This window comes from Protopterus annectens, chromosome 6.part0 (assembly GCF_019279795.1).
Source record: "Protopterus annectens isolate FY-2018-M chromosome 6.part0, PAN1.0, whole genome shotgun sequence".
In the NCBI taxonomy this organism is placed as follows: domain Eukaryota; kingdom Metazoa; phylum Chordata; order Ceratodontiformes; family Protopteridae; genus Protopterus; species Protopterus annectens.
Window position 1 is genome coordinate 286,809,153 of NC_056737.1, and position 17,667 is coordinate 286,826,819.

At 35.7% G+C, this 17,667-nt stretch overlaps 1 protein-coding gene across 1 annotated transcript in view; it reads right to left on the reverse strand.

The window, feature by feature from the left end:
• Nucleotides 1–17,667, reverse strand: part of LOC122803823 (neurexin-3-like) — a 2,450,564-nt gene that overhangs the window by 35,433 nt on the left and 2,397,464 nt on the right. Inside the window, exon 17 of the mRNA XM_044073508.1 lies at nucleotides 1,593–1,619. Within this exon, the coding sequence (XP_043929443.1) occupies nucleotides 1,593–1,619 (27 nt within the window). The remainder of the gene's footprint in view (nucleotides 1–1,592; nucleotides 1,620–17,667) is intronic.

Consider the following 17,667-nt stretch of genomic DNA (forward strand, 5'->3'; position numbering starts at 1 on the left):
GAGATGTATATCTTGTTTGCTTTAGTTTTAAATACCCAGTGGTGATAATAATCTCTACCACCAATGATGGAACATTTTGAAAATGTGATTCTTTCTTTACAAGGAGGAGGTGCGGTACTCAATGCTTCATTATGAAATCATCATAGGTATTAGGGGTGGGTTTTTAACATCTCTGAGATGTGATCTTGTTTATGGTGCTATTTGAACAACACTGTTCTTGAAATAAATTTTGATTGGAGAGGATTGCATCACATGTAAAATAGTTGCTGCATTACTGCAAGTCTATTGGTAGGATGGAACATAGTTTTAATTTTGATTGGCTAAGACAAATTTAAAAGACTTTAGGTCACTATGCTGTGTAGAATTTGAAGACAGGTGGAAGCCACCAAAAGTGCTCATTTTTTATTCTTCTTTTATTGTTTTGTTCATGCACAAGTAAGTTTTTAATAAACAAGTATATGCACATAGCCATGGTGACTGTACTGCTCGTCTGTTGGATTCTCCTTTTATATACATATATATATATATATATATATATATATATATATATATATATATATATATATAAATATATATATATATATATATATATATATATATATACATATATATATATATACACACTCATGCACGTAAACACACACACATATCACACACGCAAACACATGCACAGACACACGAGCTGTGCAAACCAAGTTGTGTTCACGTGATGAAGTATTCTGTATTACACAATTACGAAACAGATTTGAAAATGTGCAATATACTTTATAAATTAGATTGAGGACTTAAAATATATATTATAAATTTAAATGGAATAATAATGCATTAAACTGCAGATCCACAGCTTTGTGTTTATGTGCATCTGGGTTAAAAAAAAACTGCAGCAGTCACAAAATTCACGTGCACTGTTCCTACAAAATTATCATGAAATGCAGGTGCAAGAAATGTCATTCACTACAAACTGTAACTGAAACAATGTAAAAAAAAAACACTAGTCTATGAAAAGCAACTGAAAGTGCCTGAGTTCACATAATGCCTTGTGGTCTTTAACCATTTAAATATATTGGAGCATTCAAAGTGATAAATGTAAAGCAGGCAACATTGTATCATTTTCCCATTTCCCCAGTACACTTGTTATTCAATGTGCTTGAAACCATTTCTAGACTGTTGGCTAATTCCTTTTTGTTAAACGCGCTGAAGCATTAATGCCTTCAAGACTGTTCAAATGACTTTAACCTCTAGGCAAAATTACTGTCTTTGCCATGAAGAAATGCTTTAAGCACTACCAACTTATACACCTTTTAAGGTTTCACCATCTTTGTGATTTTGGGTTTGATCACATGCAGATAGTGTTGCTGTTATGAGGTAGTAAATGCACCAAAACAATAACTGACAACCCAAACAAAAGTCAGGGCATGCTTACACCCAAGACTTGATGCTGTTTGGATGTCTCTGTTCTCATCTCAACAGGTGTACATCACAGTATTACATTTTACAGACCAAGCGTTATACACAAGGAATACGTTTGAGGGACACAAGGCATTATATGCAGCAACTTTCAGCAAATGTTAATGAATAACTGAACCCTCTACCTTGGAGATCAGCTTTGGTGAATTCAACTTTTGTTAGCAAAACAAGAATAAAAAGGCAAAAAAAAAAAAAAACAATGACAGAGGTTAGTAATGCAGTTAAGTGAAGGTCACAGGTTAATAAAGCAGCTAGCTTTACTAACATTCACACGCAAGCATGATTTAAGCCATTAATTGTTACTTAATATATGTTAATGGCGACCCCATGATGGAATTTCATTTCTAGGTTAGTAGCAACATTGCAGAACAAACTAAAATTATATTAACACTAGTCACACTCAATGAATATAAAACTTTAATGCAAAGAAAATACTATGCCCATAAAATAAAACATTGATCAATGCACATATAAAAAATCATGTAGGCTCAAAAGATGCAATATAAGCTGTACAATACAATAAATGCACTGCTCTTTAATCAACAGCAATAAAGTTCACCACTTTTACTGCAATGGCTAGATAAGATTGACTTGAAAATTGTTCAGTTTATACGTCCATACTTTTTTTCCTGAATAGTGATGTTGAAAGCATACTTCATTGAAATATTCATAAGGGAAGTTAATACTCCAACTAAGTTGGTAGGGTAGATTTTTTGCATAGCTGGTTTTCTCTTGCATAAGATTATATCTTACCAGTGAAGAAAATAATACCAGAAACCTGTATAGGAAGAACGTAAAGCTGTTGAGAATTAATGTTTGTGTTTTACAGATGTCCTTCTTTTTAGCAATCTTTTCACTAAATGATGCCTTAAAATACAAGTACTTGCTAAAGGCAACACTGGCTAAACTTATCAAAGTAAACGTCTTAAAACTGTATACTTATGTAAACCTCACTAATACCACAACCTATGTTTTGACAAGGCATACTGTCAGAGATGTACAGATAGTGTCTTTATCTCAAACATATTAGAGTGACAAGTAACATGTTTTAAGTAGCAGGTGATACTTTTTACTAGCTACAAAGTAATCTTTAGAGCATTATGATAAGGTCTAAAGTTTATTATAGGGTTTATACAAATATGTCTTCTTTTGTGGCATTTCAGGACATCTGATGTGCTAAATGATATTTCCGGTCAGTGTTTTACTGAATACTGCTTACTACTACTTTACCAAAACTAGAATTTTTTTCTCGCAAACTACGACATATAATCTCAGGGTGACAGAATTCACTACTTATTAATTTTATTGATAATAAACCCTTAAGCCTAGAATAGTACCACATTGTTTACCACGGAAGTCCAGTGCTCTGTAAACTTTAATCTAAGATGTTAAAATTATTACTTTAAGCATAAAGCATTTTTGATAACCTCAGATCATCACTAAAAAAGGTTGTGTATTTTCTTCACTCTATCAAACATAAATTGTTTGGGGAATAAGTATCTCTCAACCCTCATAGAAATGCTGAAATGTATAAAGGGCTAATTTGTTTCTTTAAAGTAAATGTTCTGAATGCCCGATTCAATGGCCATGATATATTTTACATTTACTGACATGCTCAGTTCCTCTTACCTCCATGCAATCAGCTGAAGGATGCACTTTTTACCCAGTGGGTATCACCTGAGCCAGTGGATATCACCTGGGTTAAAGAGAATACTCTCAGTTCTGTCTGCTGAGTCAAACTGATGCTTACATTAAGATATCTTCTCATTCATTGTTGGGGGGTGATATCACTTGGAGGCTGCTGATTTTTCATCATATTTAGCACATGCATTTTAGTTTTTCTTTTTTCTGCCTTATTTATATGGACGAGTACAGCAGATGCAGCCAAGTACCTACCTGTCCGGAGGTTGTGTTTATGACTACAAAAAAACTTGAATGCGTTCCCAAAGCCACAACATGCTAGTTCATATGAATATGGCCAATTCATCTACAGGTTAAGGGAAGTAAGCGAGATATGTAGGAACAAAGGCAATACCCATAAAAGAAGAAAAAAATAAAACAAGGAAGAATGGAAAACTTCAAAAGAAAAAATACAAATATGTTAAACATTACACTGTTTCCTTAAGTTCTTTAAACATAATGTTCAGAAGAGGCAATGCATACAATTGCAACTGAATATAGTGAGAAAGATAAGTCATGCATATGAATAATGGTGAAAGAACATTAGCTGAAGATAGCATGAAAGAAAATTTAAAATGTAGTACTCAGGAAAATTATTAACCTATAAACTAAAAAGGAAATTAGCATTAATTCAGTCAGGAAGGTTGAGATGAAGTGCAGAAAAATATTTTGTTCAAAAAAATTATAGTAGAATCTTAGCATATGATGCTGACGTATACAATACCACAATGACAGGTCCCCTATTAAAGGTAATACCTGAGTTTGAGAAATATTCTAACCAGTCATGTAAATTGCCCACCACAGGTAGTTCATTTTATATGTTGGTGAGAAAACTGGATTCAGAGATAGCTATTGTTACAATGAGAAATATCACATTACTGACTCATTAGCATATCTCTAAACTGCTCTTGTTTAAAGCTGGTGGTTTCAGATTTGTCAGAGGTAGTCCTTTCACTGCTGGTCCGTGCAGCACATTGTCAAAGGGAACCCCCATCACACACACATATTCACACACACACACACACACACACACACACACACACATATATATATATATATATATATATATATATATATATATATATATATATATATATATCCACCTAACAAAAAACAAGCCCCTGCTCTCACTGAAACACTCATGCATTCACCCACACGCATGCATGCTCCAACATGTACATATTCAGACCTACAATTCTTTACCTACCCCCCCAGTATGGTCACTCAAGCAGAAACATGCACATGCATCCAGCTTCATTCATACCTTACATATAAATCAGGAGCCACTGGTACTCGCAGTATGGTCACTCAGTCAGACACATGCACATGCATCCAGCTTCATTCATACCTTATATGTAAATCAGGAGCCACTGGAACCCCCAGTATGGTCACTCAGTCAGACAAATGCACATGCATCCAGCTTCATTAATACCTTACATATAAATCAGGAGCCACTGGCATTTTCAGGGAAGACTGGACTGCTGTGTTAGCATGGTGCTCAACCAATGGGACCATCCGCCATGATAAGGCTCCACTTTAAGGAAGCCACAGTGGTACTGTGAGGGGAAAATGCTTCCTAATCATGGTTATAGGTTCACAGTTCCTAGCTAGTTACTAGGCTCACACTCCAGGGGATCAATAAAGAGCCCAGCACAAATTATCAACTCTCCCCAAAGTACTGTCTGGTTAAGTGATTTGTGCAAGGTCACACATTTGGCAAAGGAATATAAAGATTCAAACCCTGTACCCTTGACACAGGATGAAGATTCAAACCTTGCACCCTTGACACAGGAGCAGCTCATAAACAAGTCAGAGATTTAGTCCTCTCTGCTAACTGCCAAGTAATCCTTCCTGAAGCCCGGCCAATGACCTGTTAAAGATATTTTGAAGGGAAATGTATTTGGCTTTTGCATAATTTTTGAAATTACTTTGTTCCAGACTCTGCACAAGCTACGGGACAGTATGTACTGCCAAACTTTTTTTTTTTTTGAATAATAATATGTGTCAGAAAGCAAGTCTGAGATCTCCTAGAGGTTTATAAAAGGCAATAGATTAAAACTGAGAACATTTGCAAGGGTATAATAAATTATGTTCAAATGTGATCTGAGCGGAGGACCAATTCTGGCTAAACATTAGCCACAGTAAGTTATGAAGGAAAAGAAAACCTAGGGATTCTATGTGAGGGCATATATTAGCAGCAGAAATTAATTCTATCACAGATAGGAATGCTTTGTCTCTATATAGCCTACTCAATTTTGTATTGCTTAAAGAATTTTACTTGCCTGTAAAGCCTATGCTAATTGTGAGTATTAAGCCAGGTAATTTAATGGTATTACCATCCTTGACTGGTGAATTCTAAATGGAGATATCAGATAAGCTTTTAAGAAAACAAATGTGTTTTGTCATCTGGAGGACTGGATCTGCTAGTAAAAACAAGCATTTTGTGTTAGTGGTATTCAGAAACATGTCCTAAGGGTTAGCCATTCACGTGCATAGTGAAAAGAGGGCTTCCTATTGAAATGTTGGCACTCGAAATGCTGAGTGCCGACATGTCCAGAAAAAAGACCAAAAATACCAGAAAATAATGAATTTCAAATATTGCTCCTCTTTTTCCGAGTGTTCAAGCCCCCCTGTTCACCCCCTGAACTTATATATACAAAACCGAAGATCACCATACCTCATAGAAAAGTGAGTATTTTAAGACAGGGCCATCTTGGACTTAGTATATGTAAGCCCATTCTTTCAGCCATTCAGTCCACATGTTCTGGGATTCATTCTAGTGGGTTCAGACATTTCAAACAGTACCTGAATGGAGGCCTCTAACTTTGTGCTTACTACGTAGATGGCTCATCTACAATTAAAATGACTGCAATGCTAGTATAATGCATTAGTTTTGCATTACAGCACTGAACTTTGCTATCAATGGCAGTTAGCAGAGAACAAAGGACCAAAAACTGATCCTTGCAAACTCCTATCAAGGCAAGCTGTACATGAGAGATGACAGCAACCTACTTCATAGACTGTTGTCACTCACTCAGATAATATGTAGATGACCTAATGATGCACAATGAGAGATCACACCAGGCAAGGATTCTAAGTTTTATATGGCTGATGATATAAGACACATTGGAGGGGTCAACAAAGAGAAAGAAAACAACATTTCTAGGATCTAATTGTGAGAAAATAGATAATGTCCAACAAGGCAGCAACACTGCCATGGCAAGGACTAAAAACACATTGTGAATGAATGGTGATATTGTGGTTTGTTATGCTTTGCAGTTAATGGGTGCCTTTTTCTAAGTTTCTGACAAAATATAGAATGACATGAAATGGTAACTATTACCATCTGTAGAGGTTCTGTCTTTGTGCACAGCTAAAACCAGTGACTGTTTCCATAATCAGAGACCAAACCCTTCCTTAAATGAGTGGTTGAGAAGGGTGATGATAGGGAGTACAGTGACATTAGAAATGGTTTTAAGAAATTTGGGTGGCATTTCATAGCTGAAAACTGATCTAAGTTTATTTTTTTTATAAGATTTCAAACACTGGATTCTGACAAATACTCCCCAGCAAAACTACCAAACAGGCATCCTTCCTGACAACCTTAGTGACCACTCACTTACCTTTATCATTAGAAGCAAAACAAACCTAACCTTACCTACAACTTTTAGGACTGTTCACTCAAAAAAACATTTTAACCCTGATCAGTTCCAAGCTGAACTATTCCAATGTCATTGGGCCCCACTAAAACATCTCCCACTCAACATAGCTGTAGAACACTTTAACTCAACCTTCCTAGCAATACTTAATCAACACGCCCCAAGTCGAACCATTAGAACTAAAACTAAAACTGCTCCCTGGCTAACCTCAAATACAAAACATAAAATTGCCCTCAGAAATAAATCTTGGCATAAGTGGCGCTCCACAAAAAGTCAAATAGACCACCAAAAGTTTAGAGAGCTTAGAAATAGTACTAAAAAAGCCATCCTAACCGACAAAAAGAACTATTACTTTCAACTTCAAAAAACCAAAAATGAACCTAAAAAATTCTGGTCAAGTATTAATAGTCTCCTGACCCCAGGCCAAATAATTACACCAAACCCCCAGGATTCTGACCCTGACAATCCCACAATAACAGCTAATAACTTTAATTCCTTCTTCACTAATTCTATACAAACTCTAGCCAACCAACTATCTCCTGATACTTCTCAACTATCTCCTAATACCTTCATAAATACTATTCCTCCCCTTCACCTACAACCTGTATCTACCTCTTATATACAATCTCTCATTCAAAAACTCAAACCTACTACCCCTTCTGCAGACAAACTTCCTGCTGAATTCCTGCAACTATCAGCAAAGGCCATAGCTTACCCTGTCTCCATCTTAATAAACAGATCAATAAAAGAAGGTATTTTCCCTGCAATCTGGAAAATATCTCATATCATACCCCTCCATAAAGGAGGCAAATCTTATGACTACTCCAACTATCGTCCCATAGCTCTTTTATCCCCCTTAGCTAAAATCACAGAAAAATGCATACATAAACAACTGCTCAACCACCTCCTCAAGAATGGCCTTCTGGCTGACACACAACATGGTTTTAGACCCGATCACAGTACTACTACAGCTCTTCTCTCCTTCACCAACACTATTAACTTAAACCGCAACAACAATAAACTTACATCCTCACTTTTCATAGACCTTTCAAAAGCCTTTGACATGGTTAATCACACACTTCTCATGTACACTCTAAAATCTCTGGCCTTGGAGCCTTCTTCCCTTACCTGGTTTTCTTCCTATCTTGCTAATCGTCAGCAAGCTGTACTCTGGAAAAATTCTCTCTCTACTCTCCTTCCCATATCTTTAGGAGTACCTCAAGGGTCTATCCTAGGCCCTCTTCTCTTTCTATCTTTATTAATGACCTTCAATCATCTCTTCCTAATACTACCTGCATACAATATGCAGATGACTCCACTATAATCTGTACTGCCTCTTCTCAAACTGAACTCCAGTTTCAAACACAATCAGCCTTCTCAACTGTTGAACAGTGGTTCTCCAACCGCTGTCTACTCCTTAACCCCAAAAACTAAATTATTACTCTTCCCACCCACCCGTAAATCTACTTTGACAAACTTCTGTATTACTTCAACTGACAACACAATAATCTCTCCTGACTCCTCAACCAAACTTCTTGGTGTTATTATCGATAATAATCTCAACTATGATTGCCATATCAACACTACAATAAAAGCTGTTAATAAAAGATTGGATCCCTGTACAGAATAAAGCCCTTCCTCACACCTGAAGCTAGGATAACCTTAGCCCAAACACACCTTCTCTCTACCCTTCTGTATGCTTCATCTATTTACACTAATCTTTCTAAAAGTAACCTTAAGAAACTTACTACATCTTACCACAATATCGCCCGCTTTGCCACCTCCTCCCAATTCAGAACACATCACTGTATAAACCTAAAGCAACTACATTGGCTGGAACTCCCTAACAAGCTCATCTTTCAACAACTCTTAATAGCTTACAAAATTCTACACCAACCTTCTAAAACACCAGCTCTTTCCAACCTCCTGACTCCTTATATCAACCTGAAACAACTACGCTCCTCTGATAAGTCACTTGTTAATAGTACCAAAATTATGAATTCAGCAGGCAATTCCCTTTTCTCTAACTCAATAGGCAAAATATGGAACAATCTTCCATCCACTTTGTCCTCTTTGCCTACTCTTCAACTATTTAAGAAACAACTTTCCATACACCTTAATAAATTCTGGCTTTGCTCTTGTACCAACCCAGACTAGCCTGTAGACACCCTCCTATTTTTGTTATAAATCCTTTCAACCACTTCATTTTCATCTTTTACTTCAACTGAGTTATTATCTCTTTGCTGTAAATATTACTTAACTCACAAAAAAAAAAAAAAAAAAAAAATGTTTGTGTTTAGATATTATATTGTTTGGCTAGTTCTAACCTATGACCTCACTTAATTAGCTAAGATATTTAATATTTGTACTTACATTTCTTCCCTTTCGATAATACAATTGTATTTCCTATAACTGTTTCAATCCTCTGGAGCTTTTCTCCCCGGGCCTCCACTGAAAATGGACATTAATCCAGCTGGACTAGCCTGGTCAACAAATGTAAAATAAAAAAAAAAATATATAATATGACTCAAGAAATGAAGACATTCCAAATAACAGAAGGTGTCAAAATTTCTATACATTCTTAGATGTATGACTGTCAAGAGTTGTATATTTCAGTAAATGGGTGAAATTTATAACTATTGTTTTAGTAATGATGCAACTGTAATATCAAAGTGGAACAGTGGTCACACTCACTGCTTTTAATCACAAGCTATATTACCTCTGTCTGTCTGTTCATAGCAGTTTAAAAGATAAACAAATCTGTTTGACATGTAAAAACACAAAAGTTATAGAAACCTTGAAAAAGGTATTGTGTTTGCATTCAAGAATGCTTTAACCTTCACAAAAAGTTGAATCAAGATTCTTGAATTTTTTTCTTTATTTTGGATTATAATGTTGATGAACTCTAGTTAAACTTAAGGAAGAAAAGTATTTATGACGGGGACTGTGAATAAGGAAAATGTATCCTGCTTTTCCTGAGACAATAAGTTATAATTTTATAATCTCCCTTTTTATCATCTGCAGCCACTAAATATCTTTAATGATTGAGTGGTAGATAGGTTAAAGTACTCTGTACAAAGTTGTACGAACAATACTATTTAGATCAATTAGCTATTCTTTTGTCAGTGTGAGTGAGAGAATATAAAATTGACCCTAAACTGGGAAACTCAAAAATGTATACATTTTCTAAGAAGTAGCTACCATAGTAAAAATGTGCAACATACCAGTGGAGAACCTAGTATTTATTTCTTTAGTCAGACTTTGCAGCTATGTTTTTCTTAAGCACAATTAAAGTAGAAGGGAGATATGAAGGATAATAACCATGTTAAGGAATACTGGAATAGTTTCTATAGCCACATTAAACAATTAATGTGAAGAAGATGACATACATAGGAAAGAAGATACACCTTGATGGTCTACATTCTTATTTAGGCTATAAAAACTTCATCAAAAATGTAAAACATCCTTTAGGAGGGTCATAAGGACGACTAAGCAAGGGTAAGACATCATGCTGCCAATATACACTGAAACAACAAGAAGGCCATATTCAAAGGGTCTATAGTACATCAACGAACAATTAAATGTTCGAATCTCTAAAGGTCAACCTATTCGAATGTTCGAAGATGTAAAAAAAAAAAAAATTAAACAAAAAAAAAAAAAGTAAAAGAAAAGGGTTTTAACAGGGGGGCAAGCCCCCCTGCATCCCCCACATCCACCGCTACTAAAATATACCAACTCCGAGATCGCACATCAGTGCACTGCAGTGCGGAAATGGGAAATTTCCCCTTCCCTACACTGTAGCACAATCTTGGAGTTGGTATATATAAGTAGGGGGGTGGGGGGCGTAGCTTACACCCTTTGGTTTTTGGTTTTGTCACTTTGTTTTTTTTTTTTTATTATTTTTAAACATTTTCGAATGATTAAATGTTTGATCTGTAAAGGCTGACCTTTACAGATTTGAACATTTAATCATTCGTTGATCTAATATAGACCCATATTCAAACACTTTTTTAGACACTGTACTAAGGGCAAACATTGTATTGTTAGATTATCAGTTGACAACTCAACAGTGTCAGACCACAGTGAACTTTTCAAGCTCTTTTCATAATAATTTTTATTGTACCTTTGTCTAATTTTCTTGGCAGAGGGTCAACATAGCCTATACAGTTAACGTATGTCTGGAGGTAGCTACACATCATATTGCATAAGCTGTTCATGGTAAAAAAAAAAAACACATCCAGCAGCCCAGCCTGATGGATAAATGGCTTGTTTTTATACAGCATAATCACCAACCTGGTTCCTTTACACTGTATTTTAAGTTGTATTGCTCACATCTGGAAATAAGCCACTGTGATCCCTATTTCAAAAGGCAGCACTGAATGCCTGGTTGACAACTATTACCCTAATAGGTTAATACCTATAATTGGTAAATGTTATGAAATAATTATTCTCAAGTTATTACCATATATCTTCATGCAGAGTCTGGACCTGAATCACCAAGGGTCCTAAGTTCATCATTTCTCCCTAACATAGGAATCTTAGAATTGTAAGAAGCTTAGTCTATACAAGGCTATTCAACCAGAGGCCATGGGGGCCATACCAATAAACATCCTCAAGTTCTATTTCAGGGCACCCATCCATTTACCTTGATTATGTTAGAAGGCCAGCATGGAGTAGAATTGCATGACAGGTGAGGGGAATCTATCCCAGAGAAAGGGGAGGTGCTGGTAATGAACCGATGTCTCCATTAAGCTTTATTTCCTGTTATAAATTGAAATCACTTGTTCAAATGTTGTCTCTTTGATTTAGTGAGAAACAGAAGTTATTTAATAATAGGGCTACTGAATGCACATAAATTAAGGCTCAGATCTTCCCCCCAACAGTTTATATAACACAGAATACTGGGACAGTGGTTTTAACCATTCATGAAGCCTGAAATACATTTTCTGTTTCATTTTCTTTCTGTTGAGGACACACTACAGCATTTAATACATTCTATCATGGGTTTAACTAGGGCAGAGTACAGGGGAACAATAATTTCCATAGTTTTAGATGATCTTCCCGTTATTAATTGTGAGCAATAGAATGATTTTCTGGCTAAAGCTGCTATGGTGACTAAAGGAGAGGGTGCCCTTGGACCAGCTAAGAAATAAGTAAATCTTTCATTTGACTTTCTTTGATAGTATACACCAAGAACGGCTTGCTGACATCAACTTCCTGGATCTGGCAAACAACTTCAATACATTGCCCTACAAAGAAGTTTCACCTTCCTTAAAATCTGCCAGTATACATAGGCATATAGACTGGGGGATGGCAAACCAGCAATAAGACAAAAGATATAGGGTTACAATTTGGAATACATTTTCTGATAAGAAGGCTGTTATTGAAAGTGTTCCACAGATCTAATTCTGAAAACATATTTGTCAACAATTTTATGTTCTTTTTTTCTAGTGGGAGCTACCATTTGGGTGAGCAATTTGCCAGAGATACTAAGCTGAATCAATTATGACTACATTAAGTGATCAGGTGGCTATCATAATGTTTAGACTATTTATTGGTCAAAAAATAGAAAAGATGTTCCCCAATGTATCCAAGTGTATGGTGCCCCACTTTGGCAGTGATGATAATGGATATTGATACAATAAAACACATTCAATTATAGAAGAGGATAGGAAAATTAGGCATTTGGGAGCCATGAATGACAATCAGGTTTCACTCAATGCCAATACTCTAGCAGTCATAAGGAAGTATTATTCATTGACAAAGGGAATTTAATTTGTTTCACAGTCTATCAAGCAGAGATGATGCCTTTGCAAGGCTGCGGTAAGACCACACATTGAATACTCTGTTGCAGTGTGCATTTATAACAGCTTTCAGTTAAAAACTGGAATGGATACCTATTTTCTTTTTTTATATTCCTATCCTTTCATTCAATTAAGTTATAGACCAATTAGGAGAGGCTGTATTCTTATTTTTTTAAAAGCTTCAAGAGTTGAGTTCAGGATTTTATATTGGGAGTACAGTTTATGTTTCATCAGTTCCATACTATGAATAATAACTGTTTAACCCCAGTGTCAGCATTTCAGTCTATACTGAAGATGGAAAAGGCAGAATACATGCTCAACAGGAGTGAGACCATCTATTTATTTATTTGTAACACACAAAAATGAAACGCCAGCAAGACGGTCCAAACACTAATTGGAATAGAGATTTAATAAAGATAAAATAAAAAAATAATTAACCTCTTTCATCTCACTCTGGAGATTTCATCAGAATACAAGCCATCTTAAAATGCAACCTTATATAATACAAGTTGTCCAAAACTATCGGTTAATTACTACCGAGTTAAATTTGTACATGTTACTTTCCCATTGTTTTCTTAAAATGACAGTGCTTGTTAATTTGATATAGTCATTGTCTAAACACTACAAATCACTCATTTAGAGGTGCATGCTTGCCTTCTAGGCCAAAGCCTAAAAGAGGTTTATGGTTAGTCCCCCAATCTACAAAAAATGCTTTGCAAATGGAACTTACCAAGTTTCTAGGGTATCCTCTAACCAAAAGCATTTCCTTTAACTTATCCAACTCTTTTTTTACCTAACCTTGAAGAAATGTCATTCTGGCCACCCTGATATATTGCCCCTTCACTAAGTTATTTTTTTGTGAAAGGGGGTGATAACTGGCATACTGTAAATAGGAACTGCAGAACGTTGTTTTCCTGTAAACCCTGATGCTGTATGGGATACAAGTGTGTTGAGGTAATTAATCTTTTCTTTATTCCAAGTATAAGTAAATTGTAAAAAATCTGTGGTATTATTTAAATATCCTACAAAAAGTGATTCCTATTCTCAGTAGCATCTCATAATATAAAAATATTGTCAAGGTGTTTGAGGTAAAGTTTTTTTTTTTTGAAAAAAAGGGGGTATTAAAAACATATTTGTTTTCCCAACTAAGCCAAACCAAGTTAGAAAATATTCAGACACAAGCCACACCCATAGTAACCCCCTTAATTTGTTGAAAAAACTCTCCTTCAAAAATGATATCATTGTTCTGTAAAGTTATGGAGGTCAATTCAACCATCAGGTTAATTTTTTCATTAAATAAACTGGAGAACTGATTGAGACTATAACAGAAAAAATTCCAAGCCTTCGATCCTCAAAATCACTGTGAACAAATCAATAACATCAACAGTTACAAATATGAGATCTTTGTTCCACACAGCCTTTTTCAACTTTCCCAAAAAGTCCCAAGAACCTTTCAGGAGATGGGGGACTCCTTTGTAAATGTGCTTTAGCTACCTAGTGATAAGAACTACCACGGATAGGTTTTAGACCCCTGAGCTGAAACTACTGGTCTAAATGGGGTCTTTGAAACATTCTTATGTATTTGGGGATGCCAGAATGGGGGGAATAACAGGCACTGGACTCAATAAAAAATTAAACATCTCAGTATCTGTTCTTTGGTCTAGTAAATATTCTTCCAAAAATAAATTAATTCGATGGTATGCTATGTTTATTTGATTTGTAGAAACAGGGATGTAAACCTCAGCATTGTGTAGAATTAATGGGATAGTCTTAGAATAATCATGGGCATCATAAAACACTGTGCCACCCCCCCCCCCCTTTGTCAGGTTTCATAATTTGTACTACTCTATCATTCTGTACCTTATCAAAAAGCAGTCTTTCTTCTCTGGTCAGTTTGGAAATATATATCTTGTTAGAATAACTCAAATTGTACAATTCTTCCTTAACTGCCTTTTCAGAAATGTGAGTAGTTGAATACTGAGAGGGATTGAGCACACTATGCTGTAACTTCTTGCTCATTGTTCCTGTCTCTTAATTACATTTTTTTTGTCATGAAAAAAGCTAAGTTTCCTAATAAAATCATTTCAACTCAATGATCCAATCTGCAAAATTTATATTCTTTGCAGGAATAAACTTACAACCTTTTTGAAACAGGGACAAATGTTCTTCCGTGATAACACAATCTGTGTAATTATGTATATATAGTACCCCCCATATGTATGTATAATACCAGCATTGTCCTTTGCTACCTCATCTTCCCCCATGTTTTCTTCCCATAACCTTTGCGGGGTGACAGGGGTGAAAGGTTCAAATGATTTGGGCCAGGGTCTTCCAATCTCTTGGAATGACTTGCTTGCCTCTCTGAATGTTGTGGAGTCTGAAAATCCTGTACTTTACTATAAATCTGTCTAGCCAGACATTCCTTAAGAGTATCCATGTCCTGCCACAACCGAGACAGAGGAGCCTTCGAAATTTGAATAAAAAACATTCTCTTCCTTTCTAAAATCCACTTTAAGGCATTGGCCTAGAAGGCATTTATTCATGTCTAAATAAGGGGAAGTATGAGAAAGCTTTGTACAATACAGTAAATATTCAAAGGAACTTAAAGAAATTGTCAAAAAAATGAAACATTTTTAGAGTCAACCCAGTTCCTTATAATATTGCTGGGTTTGAACCCACTTTTATTTTTAAGACAGCATGTAATCTGAAAATTATTTTGAATGTTTTGTCAATCAATCCTCCTACACTACCACAAAACAATTGGGAACAATATGTTGTGGCATTGTAAGCAATGCAGATTTATTGCCAAGAAACAAACTTTTGTGTCAAGAGAATATCATTAAATCTAGGGTTCACTTTCATAGAGGTATTTGTGCTATGCAAGGGGTGGTCTACTTGACTTTATGCTCAAGCTGTTCTGCATTTTATGTAGGCAAAATCGAGTGTATGTTTAAGATGCGTATTTACGAACATACTTTTGATATTGTTAATTAAAAAAACTGTGTCTATATAAACATTCCTCAGCCTGCCCTAATTTTAAGAAGTTTCTTTTAGGCATTTTGGAGCATATAGTGCGAAATCCACAAGACAGGACTGAAAAAAATGTATTAGCTAAGCATGTATTGGTATGGCAGCTAAGATTAGGTGTTACCTCCCCCCAGGTTTAAATGAGTACACCTCCATCTCCCCCATTTTACAGATGAAGGCCAGAAATCTTCAGAACTTTCAGCATTTTAGGAAGAGTTTGCAACATGTTTTATTTTAGTATTGTGTTTTCAGTAACAATGTTTTTATTCATTATTCTATTGTAAAGTGATTTTTAGATAATGGTTTATGGTTGCAGTTCTTTGTTTTACACTGTGTAGTGATTTGTAGTGTTTAGACAATGACTATGACAAATGAATAAGAACTGTCATTTTAAGAAAGCAATGGAATTATAATATGTACAAGTTAAATTAGGTAGTAATTAACCAATAGTTTAGGACAACTTATATTATATAAGGTTACATTTCAAGATGGCTTGCATTCTGATGAAATCTCCAGAGTGAGATGAAAGAGCTTAACTACTTTTTATCTTTGTTAAATCTCTGTTTCAATCAGTGTTTGGACCCTCTTGCTGATTGTTTTTGTGTGTAACAAATAAATAAATAGATGCTCTTACTCCTGTTGAGCACGTATTCTGCCTTTTTCTATTTTCTCCTTCACTTATTCTTAATGTTTCATTATTACTTCCCTAACTGTTGACTCCCTATTAAAGGACAGTGATATGCAGGACACTGCATTCAGCCATCTTAATAAAATCTACTTTCCTCAAGTAAGGGGAGCTGGTATGCAAATGGTTGCCCTTGCATTTCATGCAGCATCTCCAACCCAGGGAAAGGTAATACCCAAAAGATGGGCTGGATGACTGGATATTGAGGAGTTCTGGCTGTCATTCTGAATGCTTGTTTTTCATTCCCTTTCCTGTCCTCAGCATCATCTCTGAAGGACAACAAGTAGCTCTAAATAAAACTGTTGCATAAGTCGACAGCAAAATTATCAAATAGTTTCTTTGTTTTCTTAGCTGGAAATGAATTAAAAGTAAGGTATATTAGCTCCTGGCACAGACAAGCAATTCTACAACCCTGGACCTAGTAGACGTCTTTCATACTTCTTCATAGTTTATTAATGACAATGGATGTGTGTGTGTGTGTGTGTGTGTGTGTGTGTGTGTGTGTGTGTGTGTGTGTGTGTGTGTGTGTGTGTGTGTGTGTGTGTGTGTGTGTGTGTGCGTGTGTGTGTGTATATGATGGGTAAACATTAATCTTTATTCACAGGATACAAATGTCAGTTTCAACTGTTTCTTAAAAAATGAATACTATCTGTGCATTTATCTCTGTTCATAAATTTGCATTTGCAGGGGGCATTTGTCAGTGTACCATGGTACCCCAATAGTTTCACTGTCAGACTTGCACTGTTTGAAGTCAAGTCCTACTCGCTGGTCACTGTCTTGGGGGACTTTGCTGAAAATGTTGGGATTTGCAATTAAGTAGAATAGGGGACAATAAAAGAAGAATCTGTTATGACATAAGGAAACATATTTTGTTTTGTCTTTAAGCTTTTCCTGGTTAGGGGTCGCCACGACGTAAGGAAACATATAAATAATATAAATAGATGCAGACAGGATAATGGTAGGGGGAATGTGAGCATGGTGGGTACTGTGGGGAGCACTGATTGAAAACAACAACATGTAATGAACACGGGAGGGTGAGATGGGTAAAACCTTCATGGAAGATATGCGAAATAATGAGGAGGGGATAAAAACAGAAGTTAAGACAGGTACGAGGCTGTCATGGTGTGAAAAGATGTCCTAGTCTATGTATGTAGGATGTGACAGGAAGCATTCTACTGTAGGTTATTGAGAAGGTTGTAACTGAATATATATCTATGAAAGTACCATTCATTACACATTTTATTCACATTATGGCTACAACAGAATTGTATAACAAAGTAACACAACAGTTTTTACTGACTCGCTTGTTAATTGGTAAAGTTAATTAATCCTAAAGGCCATATTC